The sequence below is a fragment of the Aegilops tauschii genome, chromosome 2, assembly GCF_002575655.3.
Source record: "Aegilops tauschii subsp. strangulata cultivar AL8/78 chromosome 2, Aet v6.0, whole genome shotgun sequence".
Taxonomy (NCBI): domain Eukaryota; kingdom Viridiplantae; phylum Streptophyta; class Magnoliopsida; order Poales; family Poaceae; genus Aegilops; species Aegilops tauschii.
In genome coordinates, this window is record NC_053036.3 from 490,140,803 (window position 1) to 490,153,466 (window position 12,664).

The window sequence follows — 12,664 nt, forward strand, 5'->3', positions numbered from 1 at the left end:
GGTCCGGTGAGTGTTGAGGCTCACGGTGGGTATCATTGTTTTACGACCTTCACAGATGATTTGAGAAGATATGGGTATATCTACTTGATGAAACACAAGTCTGAAACATTTGAAAAGTTCAAAGAATTTCAAAGTGAAGTGGAGAATCATCATAACATGAAAATAAAGTTTCTACGATCTGATCGCAGAAGCGAATATTTGAGTTACGAGTTTGGCCTTCAATTAAAACAATGTGGAATAGTTTCACAAACTCATGCCACCTGGAACACCACAACATAATGGTGTGTCCGAACGTCGCAACCATACTTTATTAGATATGGTGCAATCTATGATGTCTCTTACCGATTTACCACTATCGTTTTGGGGGTATGCATTAGAGACAGCTGCATTCACGTTAAATAGGGCACCGTCTAAAAATCCGTTGAGACGACACCGTATGAACTGTGGTTTAGCAAGAAACCTAAGCTGTCGTTTCTTAAAGTTTGGGGTTGCGATGCTTATGTGAAAAGTTTCAGCCTGATAAGCTCAAACCCAAATCGGAGAAGTGCGTCTTCATAGGATACCCAAAAGAAACTGTTGGGTACACCTTCTATCACAGATCCGAAGGCAAGATCTTTGTTGCTAAGGGTGGATCCTTTCTAGAGAAGAAGTTTCTCTCGAAAGAAGTGAGTGGGAGGAAAGTGGAACTTGATGAGGTAATTGTACCTTCTCTCGAATTGGAAAGTATCTTATCACTGAAATCAGTTCGAGTGATGCCTACACCAATTAGTGAGGAAGTTAATGATGATGATCATGAAACTTCAGATCAAGTTACTACTGAACCTCGTAGGTTAACCAGAGTACGATTACACCAAAGTGGTACGGTAATCCTGTTCTGGAAGTCATGTTAATAGACCGTGATGAACCTACGAACTATAAGGAAGCGATGATGAGCCCAGATTCCGACAGATGGCTTGAGGCCATGAAAATCTGAGATAGAATCCATGTATGAGAACAAAGTGTGGACTTTGGTGGACTTGCCCGATGATCGGCAAGCCATTGAGAATAAATGGATCTTCAAGAGGAAGACAGACGCTGATAGTAGTGTTACTATCTACAAACCTCGACTTGTCGAAAAGGGTTTTCGACAAGTTCAAGATGTTGACTACGATGAGATTTTCTCACTCGTATTGATGCTTAAAGTATGTCTGAATCATGTTAGCAATTGCCACATTTTATGAAATCTGACAAATGGATATCAATACTGCATTCCTTAATGGATTTATTAAAGAAGAGTTGTATATGGTACAACCAGAATGATTTGTCAATCCTAAAGGTGCTAACAAAATGTGCAAGCTCCAGCGATCCATCTATGGACTAGTGCAAGCATCTCAGAGTTGGAATATACGCTTTGATAAGTTGACCAAAGCATATAGTTTTATACAGACTTGCGGTGAAGCCTGTATTTACAAGAAAGTGAGTAGGAGCACTACAACCTTTCTGATAAGTATATGTGAATGACATATTGTTGATCGGAAATGATGTAGAATTTTCTGGAAAGAATAAAGGAGTGTTTGAAAGGAGTTTTTCAAAGAAATACCTCGGTGAAGCTGCTTACACATTGGGCATCAAGATCTATAGAGATATATCAAGACGCTTGATAAGATTTTTCAATGAGTACATACATTGACAAGATTTTTGAAGTAGTTCAAAATGGAACAGTCAAAGAAGGAGTTCTTTTCTGTATTGCAATGTGTAAAGTTGAGTAAGACTCAAAACACGACCACGACACAAAATAGAAAGAGAATGAAAGTCATTCCCTATGCCTCAGCCATAGGTTCTGTAAAGTATGATATGTTGTGTACCAAACTATTGTGTACCTTTCCATGAGTTTGACAAGGGGGTACGATATTGATCCAGGAGTGGATCACTTGACAGCGGTCAAAATTATCCTTAGAAGACTAAGGAGATATTTCTCGGTTATGGAGGTGATAAAGAGTTCGTCGTAAAGGGTTACATCGATGCAAGCTTTGACACTGATCCAGATGACTCTAAGTCTCAAACTGGATACATATTGAGAGTGGGAGCAATTAGCTAGAGTAGCTCCGTGCAGAGCATTGTAGACACAGAAATTTGCAAAATACATATGGATCTGAATGTGGCAGACCCGTTGACTAAACTTCTCTCACAAGCAAAACATGATTACATCTTAGTACTTTTTGGGCGTTAATCACATAGCGATGTGAACTAGATTATTGACTCTAGTAAAACCCTTAATGGTGATGTGAACTAGATTATTAACTCTAGTGCAAGTGGGAGACTGAAGGAAATATGCCCTAGAGGCAATAATAAAGTTATTCTTTATTTCCTTATTTCATGATAAATGTTTATTATTCATGCTAGAATTGTATTAACCAGAAACTTAGTACATGTGTGAATACATAGACAAAACATAAGTGTCCCTAGTATGCCTCTACTTGACTAGCTCGTTTATCAAAGATGGTTATGTTTCCTAACCATAGACATGTGTTGTCATTTGATGAACGGGATCACATCATTAGTAGAATGATGTGATGGACAAGACCCATTCGTTAGCTTCCCATTATGATCGTTACAGTTTCATTACTACTGCTTTCTTCATGACTTATACATGTTCCTCAGACTATGAGATTATGCAACTCCCGAATACCGGAGGAACACTTTGTGTGCTATCAAACGTCACAACGTAAATGGTTGATTATAAAGATGCTCTAAGGTGTCTTCGAAGGTATTTGTTGGGTTGGCATAGATCGAGATTAGGATTTGTCACTCCGTGTTTCAGAGAGGTATCTCTGGGCCCTCTTGGTAATGCTCATCACTATATCCCTTGCAAGGAATGTGACTAATGAGTTAGTTGCGGGGTGAAGTATTACGGAACGAGTAAAGAGACTTGCCGGTAACGAGATTGAACTAGGTATGATGATACCGACGATCGAATCTCGGACAAGGAACAACGTATGTTGTTATGCGGTTTGACCGATAAAGATCTTCGTAGAATATGTAGGAGCCAATATGAGCATCCAGGTTCCGCTATTGGTTATTGACCGGAGATGTATCTCGGTCATGTCTACATAGTTCTCGAACCCGTAGGGTCCGCACACTTAACGTTCGATGACGATTTGCATTATGAGTTATGTGATTTGATGAACCGAAGTTTGTTCGGAGTCCCGGATGAGATCACGGACAGGACGAGCAGTCTCGAAATGGTCGAGACATAAAGATTGATATATTGGAACGCTGTATTCGGACATCAGAATGGTTCCGGAGAAGCTCGGGATTTTCCGGAGTACCGGGAGGTTACCGGAACCCCCCGGGAGAAGTTATGGGCCTTATGGGCCATAAGAGGGAAGCACACCAGCCCACAAGGGGCTGGTGCGGCCCCCCCTTGGGCAGGAGGCTGATTAGGACTAGGAGAAGGGGGCCACCGCCCCCCCTTTCCTTCTCCTTCTCCCTTCTCCAATTCCTACTCCATGTGGGAGGTGGAATCCTACTAGGACTAGGGAGTCCTAGTAGGACTCCACACCTTGGCGCGCCCCCTAGGGCCGGCTGCCTCTCCCTCTCCCTCCTTTATATACGGGGGCAGGGGGGCACCCTAGGACACACAAGTTGATCTTTTAGCCGTGTGCGGTGCCTCCATAGTTACACACCTCGGTCATATCGTCGTAGTGCTTAGGCGAAGCCCTGCGCCGGTAACTTCATAATCACCGTCGCCACACCGTCGTGCTGACGGAACTCACCCTCGTCCTCAACTGGATCAAGAGCACGAGGGACGTCATCGAGCTGAACGTGTGCTGAACGCGGAGGTGCCGTACGTTCGGTACTTGGATCGGTTGGATCGCGAAGAAGTTCGACTACATCAACCGCGTTACTAAACGCTTCCGCTTTCGGTCTACGAGGGTACGTGGACACACTCTCCCCTCTCGTTGCTATGCATCTCCTAGATAGATCTTGCGTGATCGTAGGAATTTTTTTTAAATTACTGCGTTCCCTTTCCGCTCTCCGCTGCCTTTAGTTGAAGTACGTCCAAAATGTAATGAATCTCGCCTGATTTATATGAAAATCCGCTGTGTTTGAATGAATTTCGTCCTATTAGTTCAAACAACGGTTGAAATGTATACGGGCAGCATTGGATGGCCGGCTCCCGCATCAGTGTCTACAGCAAATTGGTCCCCCTCTTCGCGGACAAATGCCATGCCAAATTTGCGGGTAAACGTTGAAGATGCCCTAACACTGCATATAATGTAATCCGTGACTGTAATTAATGGACAATCTATTCATATACAATTTATAAATGTGTGCTTGTCAAGAGCAATTGTCGCTTCATGTGTCGAACTCAGCCTTTTGTCTTACTCGAGAAATGAAATTGATTAGCATCGTCATAGCTAGTGACAGATTGACATTTCAAATGACAAGAGACAGATCGATCTGACGGAGAACGCTCGCACACGCCAACATAGAGTATATCTTCTATTCATCTGATAGTCATATGCCCCGACAGAAGCCGGGTTACTAAAGAAAACGTTGGCTTAAACAACGACGGGGTGACCTCGGCAGAAAAGACAGAAACCAGACACTTCTTCACTTTGTGCAGCCGGGTTGCCGAGGCTTCCCTACCGGGAAACTTCGCCATGTCGATCTGGAGTTTAGGTGCGTCATCTGCCCCGGTCTCCCACCATAAACAAAACAAAGTTGATCTATCCATCCTTCCACCAGGTGTCCTGCTCGACCACTTCCCCCGCTGGCCCCAGGTGCCCTGCCCGTTGCACTTGGTAACATCCTACGAGTTTTCTAATGCGCTGCACACGAGCAGCCAACAGACAGGTGAGCAGGATCTACCATGGGCGGTCGAGAGCCGAACTCGGGAGCTTGTCGACTTGTCAGCTGCCGCATGCACTACGACGGAGTGTCCGCACGACACGGCAGCACTCCCCTGCCCTGCCTCGCCCGAACCAGCACGTGCGTACGTACGCCGGCTGTGACTACTGGGCTAATGGTAGCCAGTGGTTCGCTAATGATGATCTCTCGCACTCGCGGCAGGCGGCTCTCACTTGCTTTGCCGATGGTGCACCGGCCCGGGAGAGAACGGCCGTGCCAGCAAGCAGCTAGTGCTACTCCGACGTACTCTACTCTGCTCGCTGCCTGCCTCGGTTGCTGCCTCCCGTAGTCCCGCCCACTCCGTCCCTTTCTACCGACCTCCCGCTCCCGAGTTAATTGCACAGAAGTACCACAATTAGAGCATCACATGTAGATTGGTACCATGATTGCTAATTTTTACGTGTCATTACCAATATTGCTCTAGATTTTTGCAAATAGGTCTAAACTGCGTATAAACACATATTGACGGTGTATCTGACTAGCGGGGCCTGCCCGTCAGGTGCCGACGTGGCATGTTTTTTCAGAAAACCCCCGCCCTCGCCCTCGCCCTCGCCCTCGCCCTCTCGCTCCGCGCCCGCCTCGCCGCCCTCGCCCCGCCGGCGTTCCTGGCGGCGCACCCGCTGCACGCCGCCTACGCGCTCTTCTTCAACCGGGGCCTGCTCGCGCTCGCCGCCTTCTTCTGCCCGCTGCTGCTCTCCACGGCGCTCCTCCTCGTCGTGCTCCTCACCGCCGCCCCGTACGTCGCGCCGGGGCGGGCCGGGGCGCGGTGCCTCGGCAGCACCTGCGGCGACGCCGTCGCCGCGCTCTGCGCCGGGCTGCGGCCCGACGGCGGGCTCGGGCTGGTCGGCCAGCTCTGCTCCTTCGTGCTCGGCCCGGCTGGCGTCGGCGAGGTCGTGTTCGTGGGTGAGGTGCGTCACGCTGGCGGCGCTTCTTGCTTTCTTCTGGAACAGGAGAGGGGGAGCTTCTTGTCTGCCGCCCGGGAGGAGTTCGCCATTGAGCTGCCGTTGCAGAGTCTCCGTGGAGAAGAGATCTGCTTCCTGAGCAATGGGGAATTTTATGGAGAAGATATCTTCAACTTCAAGGATGAAATTCAGGAGAAAAATGTGGTCTGTGAGGATCTCAAGGCTTCTCCAGACTCTTTATCTTCTTCTTCAGAGCATTGCTTTCCAGTTCCAGGTGAGACATTCATGCCAGAGATGGAAGAGCAAGAGAAATCCAGCAACAAAGTACAGAGTGTAAGCTTGCCAGAGAGAAAGGGATTCAGTAGTGACGCGGTTGAGGAGAAGAGGTTGGAGTGTGACCCTGTTCCTGTGTCAGCAATGGAGGCAAAGAAACCTGAGCGGGTCAGCAAGCCACATTCTTCGATTTCTCAGAGAATAAGGCAATGGGAATCTGGCAATCTGAAGAGTGTTCTCGATGAAATCGAGGATAATCCGGTGGAAATCTGTTTCGAGAAGGAATCATTCAAGGGTGTGCAGGAAGCCATGCCATTGGAGACTGAATCTTGCGACCAAAAGCAGAGTCAAAACCAGCTCGCTCAAGAAGAATCTGACCGAAAACAATTGCCAGAGCAGGAGCTTGTAGATGTCAAGGAAGAATTGGTGCACTCGAAGGTGGCGGAAAAATGCATCGTAGACCTGCAAGCTGAAGAAATCGCCTCCATTATCGGTGAGACCGAAGAAGACCCGCCGCAAGAACAGAGGAGCGAGGACGTGCAGGCCGAAGAAGATGCGCAGCCTGACGGACAAGACCATCAAGAAGATGTGCAGGAAGAGCAGGAGCACGAGGACGCGGACGGCGAGGAGGGTCCCCTGAGGTCGACGTCCATCGCGCGACGCGTGCACACGCGGACCTCGTCGGAGAGCCTCGCCGGCGCGGGCGAGCGGTCGCCGTCCAAGGGGAAGGAGTGGACGCGGACGCTGGCGTGCAAGCTGTACGAGGAGCGGATCCAGCTCAAGGTCTGCCGCGACCGCGCCGTGGCCGGGGCGTGCGCGGACGACATGGACATGCTCTGGGAGGCGTACGAGACCGGGGGCGGCAGCAGCGCCGTCGCCGTCGCCGGCGACACCAAGCTCCGAGGCGGCGGCGGCAGCAAAGCTCGCCCTCGCCCCCGGCGCGCGCCCACCCGCCGCACCTCCGCGCCTTCTGGCTCGGCACGGCCCTGCTCGCCGCGCTCTTCTCCGGCTCCGCGGCGGCGAGCAGTATCCTCGGCGGGGTCAGCACCACCGGCGCGCTGGGGTCGTGCGCGCGCCGGCTGAGGTAGGAGGCCGCCACGGGGCGAGGGCGAGGGCGAGGGCGAGGGCGAGGGCGGCGAGGCGGGCGCGGAGCGAGAGGGCGAGGGCGGAGGTTTTCTGCAAAAAACATGCCACGTCGGCACGTGACGGGCGGGCCCGCTAGTCAGATACACCGTCAATACGTGTTTATACGCAGTTTAGACCTATTTGCAAAAATCTAGAGCAATGTTGGTACTGACACGTAAAAATTAGCAATCGTGATACCAATCTGCATGTGATGCCCCAATTATGGTACTTCCGTGCAATTAACTCCCCGCTCCCAGGCTGAAAGCACGCCCGGTTGTACGCATGCAGTGCTCCCGGAATCTGGATAGGTTCCCGACGGTGGTCCTCCGTGTAATCTTTCTACCGAGCCGTTGCTGTAGGCTTGAACGTCCAGCGTGCTTTCTACAACTTGTGCTCGCGCAGGCTGGCCGAGCACGACGTGAAAAATCACCTCATCCATCGATCGTACCCCGGAACCACCCGATCCAACTGGCAAAAGTACAGCGACGTTTCGGTTCATCTCATCATCATCTCGCGGTGCATTCGGACATGGCATTCGGCATGTCCGACGTGCATTCGGCATGTCGCCTGCCCTCTCTACACGCACCGGAAGGCGCCGATACGTGTGCCTCAGATGGCGGGGGCAACCCGGCGACAACGGACAGCCGCGGAGTGGCGCCGAGGCACTGTACGGAGCACTAGGTAAAAGGCGAGGCAAACATCTGCATCATCAGCGTGCACATTTTTAATCAAATCCCATTAACAAACCACTACTGGAAGCCCGAGCGGCCTTCGACGAAGCCGTGCCTTGGAGACGCACCAGAGAGAGAGAGCGGTGTCCCGTCGAAGCAGCTCGCTCGTCACCTACTCGCCACGCCCGGAGTACTGCTGGACAAGATCCACGACTTGCGCTTCCTGGCCTGGTGTTTTAAAATTCAGACACACGGGATGTTGGATACGTTTCTGGCAGCGCTTCGGGTTCGGTCTGAGTTCGAGTATTTTTAACTTGGCGGTTTGTCCCGACCGAGTTTCCAATCAACGAGAGTACCTTCCTTCTGTCGGGTCTGAATTCGAGTGTATCCACTAGAGTGTACTACCAGTACGGCAGTATCCACTGCTTCAACGGGAGTTGCGGGGCTGACCACACGTGTATCACACATTGTCTGTCCGATAAAGGCATCTCCAACGGCAACCCGTAAAAATTCTCCCGCATCCGTTCACAGACGGGGGATGAGTCCGTGAACACGGATGTAGGCCGCATACATTTTCACAAGAAGTCAAACTAACCAGACGAAACTCGATCAAACAGGACGAATTTTGATATAAACACAGCAGATTTCATTGAAATTAGGATAATTTATACATAATACCGGACGATATTTCGTCCGGTCAACCAAAAACCATGAATAAAACCCTAAACTATCCTATACCTGACGGTGACCTCGTAGGCCATGCCGGCCGGCGGCTCCTCCTCCGTCATCGGCGCCAAATCCCGCGACGGCATCTTCGTCGTGCTTGGGGCGGCGGAAGGTGGCGGCATCACGGCAGGGCTTCCCGACGACCGCCTGACACTTCCGGATGATCATCTCCGCTTCTTCCTATGCCGTGCGCAGTGTGGCCGCGGCCACCGAGGTCGTGGGCTGCGGAGAGGGTGGCGGTCGTTGGAGGAGGCGTTGTTGGCGGCATCAATATCGACAATGGACCATTCCTCGTCGTACCTGACATCGGGAGCGGGTCAACTGTGTGCCGCGTTGTGGATCCGCCGTACGAATCGCGGCGGCTTCCTAGGAGGGTCGGATGCCACCATTTCAAGGTCGCTCCGCCCGATTGGAAGCTTCGTCGAAGGTGGGAGGGTGTAGGAGGGGATGGATTTGGGCGTCGACGAACGATGTGGTGCGGGGGAGCGGGAGGGGCGGCGCAGAGATGGTGTGACTGCTTTCCTCGTCAGCAATTAAAAAAACTCCTCTGTAGCCTCTAATGGACTGGAAAGCTCGGGTTTAGGTCTTCAACGCAATTTAGAATAACAACATGCGAACAGATCTGTAACACATGCGGCAAACAACCTCATACAAACCCTAAATTTCTTTTTGTATTGAACTAAACATGGAATTCATGACTATATGAGGATAAAACGAACAACATGAGTGAACCATAGCAATCTAGGTAGCCTTGGGTATGGAAGGAGGAAATATTTGTTACCTTTACGAAGGCGCCATGACTTGTCCTTCTTAGGTACCATGACCAGGTTAGCCAACCACTCATGGTGCTTAAGGGCCCGTTCCAGCTTCTTTGGTTAGCGTGTGGAGCCGTCCCGAACGCGGCAGCTCCTAGAAGCCAGCTCCGCGGAGCGAACTGCCCTCACAGTGCAAAAACGAGAAGCGGGTCGAACCTAGCTTCAAAAATCGAAGGAGGCGGAGTTGGACGTAATTACCCGATATGCCACCGCCAAGTGAACTCTGGGGCAGCGTACCGGTTCGATCGATATGTTTCTCTCACCGATATGTTCTCTCCCGTACGAGAAACCACAATATGCATTTTGGAAGGTGGTAGGTGTAGGAGGGCTGGTGTATAAGTTTTGGCAGCATTCACACACAACACAAATCAACAATGACCCCTCTTAATAGTGTAGTTTCTCCTATGACTTAAATCGAACTACGAAAAACCTTCAAGCCGTTGATAAACCACGCCTTTGATCTTTTTGAATTGCAGGATCACACAACTCCATAATAAACTTTTTTTTAGTTTATTATGGAGTCATATTCTGAGATAAACTTTATGGAATCATTATCCTGAGATAAACTTTAGCAACCAATATTATTCCTCTAACCACGTGCACTTTCGCCTATCTACCTATACCGGATTTGATCCTTGCAATTAATGAGTACATAAGGATCGACAACCCTCTTGCCCGCGTTGGGTACAAGTATTTGCTCTTGTGTGTGCATGTACTGTTCACTAAGCGTTTGTGTGGTTCTCCTATTGGTTCAATAACATTGGTTCTCACTAAGGGAAATACTACCCGCTACTATATTGCTTCACCCTTCCTCTTCCGGGAAAATTCCAATGCAGCTCACAAGTAGCAGATCTCTAGCCGCCTTCTGAAGGAAATATGCCCTAGAGGAAATAATAAAGTTATTATTTATTTCCTTATTTCATGATAAATGTTTATTATTCATGCTAGAATTGTATTAACCAAAAACTTAGTACATGTGTGAATACATAGACAAAACATATGTGTCCCTAGTATGCCTCTACTTGACTAGCTCGTTTAACAAAGATGGTTATGTTTCCTAACCATAGACATGTGTTTTCATTTGATGAACATGATCACATCATTAGGAGAATGATGTGATGGACAAGACCCATTTGTTAGCTTAGCATTATGATCGTTACAGTTTCATTGCTACTGCTTTCTTCATGACTCATACATGTTCCTTAGACTATGAGATTATGCAACTCCCGAATACCGGAGGAACACTTTGTGTGCTATCAAACGTCACAACGTAACTGGGTGAGTATAAAGATGCTCTACAGGTGTCTCCGAAGGTATTTGTTGGGTTGGCATAGATCAAGATTAGGATTTGTCACTCCGAGTTTCGGAGAGGTATCTCTAGGCCCTCTCGGTAATGCACATCACTATAAGCCTTGCAAGCAATGTGACTAATGAGTTAGTTGCATGATGATGCATTACGGAACGAGTAAAGAGACTTGCCGGTAACGAGATTGAACTAGGTATGATGATACCGACGATCGAATCTCGGGCAAGTAACATACCGATGACAAAGGAAACAACGTATGTTGTTATGCGGTTTGACCGATAAAGATCGTCGTAGAATATGTAGGAACCAATATGAGCATCCAGGTTCCGCTATTGGTTATTGAACGGAGATGTGTCTCGGTCATGTCTACATAGTTCTCGATCCCGTAGGGTCCGCACGCTTAATGTTCGATGACGATTTGTATTATGAGTTTATGTGATTTGATGACCGAAGGTTGTTCGGAGTCCCGGATGAGATAACGGACGTGACGAGGAGTCTCGAAATGGTCAAGAGGTAAAGATCGATATATTGGAAGGCTATATTCAGACATCGGAAAGGTTCCGAGTGATTCGGGTATTTTTCGGAGTACCGGAGAGTTACGGGAATTCGCTGGGGGAAGTAGTGGGCCTTAATGGGCCATACGGGAAAGGAGAGAAGGGCCTCAAGGGGTGGCCGCGTGCCCCCCATGGGCTGGTCCGAATTGGACTAGGAGGGGCGGCGCCCCCCTCCTTCCTTCTCCCCTCTTCCTCCTTCCCTTCCTTCTCCTAGTTGGAATAGGAAGGGGGGGGGGGGGCGAATCCTACTTGGACCGGGAGTCCAAGTAGGACTCCCCCTTTTGGCGCGCCCCCTCTAGGGCCGGCCTCCTCTTTACCCTCCTTTATATATGTGGGAGAGGGGAACCCCAAAGACACTCAAGTTGATCTTTAGCCGTGTGCGGTGCCCCCTCCATAGTTTTACACCTCGGTCATATCGTCGTAGTGCTTAGGCGAAGCCCTGCGCCGGTAACGTCATCATCACCGTCACCACGCCGTCGTTCTGACGGAACTCTCCCTCGGCCTCAGCTGGATCTAGAGTTCGAGGGACGTCACCGAGTTGAACGTGTGCAGATCGCGGAGGTGCCGTGCGTTCGGTACTTGATCGGTTGGATCGCGAAAACATTCAACTACATCAACCGCGTTACTTAACGCTTCCGCTTTCGGTCTACGAGGGTACATGGACACACTCTCCCCGCTTGTTGCTATGCTTCTCCTAGATAGATCTTGCGTGATCGTAGGATTTTTTTTGAAATACTACGTTCCCCAACACCTTCTTCCTTGGCTGCTTCTTAGATGGGGTCGCAATACTCCACGTCTCCTTTAGCTACAGAACGCGCACCAAGGAGAGAACTGCAAGTCTGTCCGTTAGGAGAAACTACGCCACCACAGTCTTCTCCACATCCAGAAGATTAGCCGCCCCCGAGCGAAGAAATCGTACACCCTGGTGCTACTTCTTGAGCTTGCGTTGGTTTTTCCTTTGAAGAGGAAAGGGTGATGCAGCAAAGTAGAGTAAGTATTTCCCTCAGTTTTTAGAATCAAGGTATCAATCCAGTAGGAGACAACACGCAAGCCACCGAATACCTGCACAAACAAACACCAACTTGCACCCAACGCGATAAAGGGGTTGTCAATCCCTTCACGGTTATTTGCAAAGTGAGATATGATAGAGATGGATAAACGGTAAAGTAATATTTCCCTCGGTTTATGGAACGGAAAGTAAAAGATTGCAAAGGATGTAAATCGGAAACTAAAATTGTAGATCAGAAAATTATGATGGAAAATAGACCCAGGGGCCATAGGTTTCACTAGAGGCTTCTCTCAAGAAAGAAAATATTACACTGGGTGAAAAAATTGCTGCCGAGCAATTGATAGAAAAGCGTATAATTATGACGATATATAAGGCAATGATCATGAGTAT

The 12,664-nt window shown here is 49.3% G+C and overlaps 1 protein-coding gene across 1 annotated transcript; it reads left to right on the forward strand.

Annotated features, from left to right (window-relative positions):
* Nucleotides 1–4,525: 4,525 nt before the first annotated feature.
* LOC109752669 (uncharacterized) lies at nt 4,526–7,413 on the forward strand. The gene has a single exon (XM_020311568.3). The coding sequence runs from the start codon at nt 5,406–5,408 to the stop codon at nt 7,149–7,151; it is 1,746 nt and encodes a 581-aa protein (XP_020167157.2). The 5' UTR covers nt 4,526–5,405; the 3' UTR covers nt 7,152–7,413.
* The last annotated feature ends 5,251 nt before the right edge of the window (nt 7,414–12,664 follow it).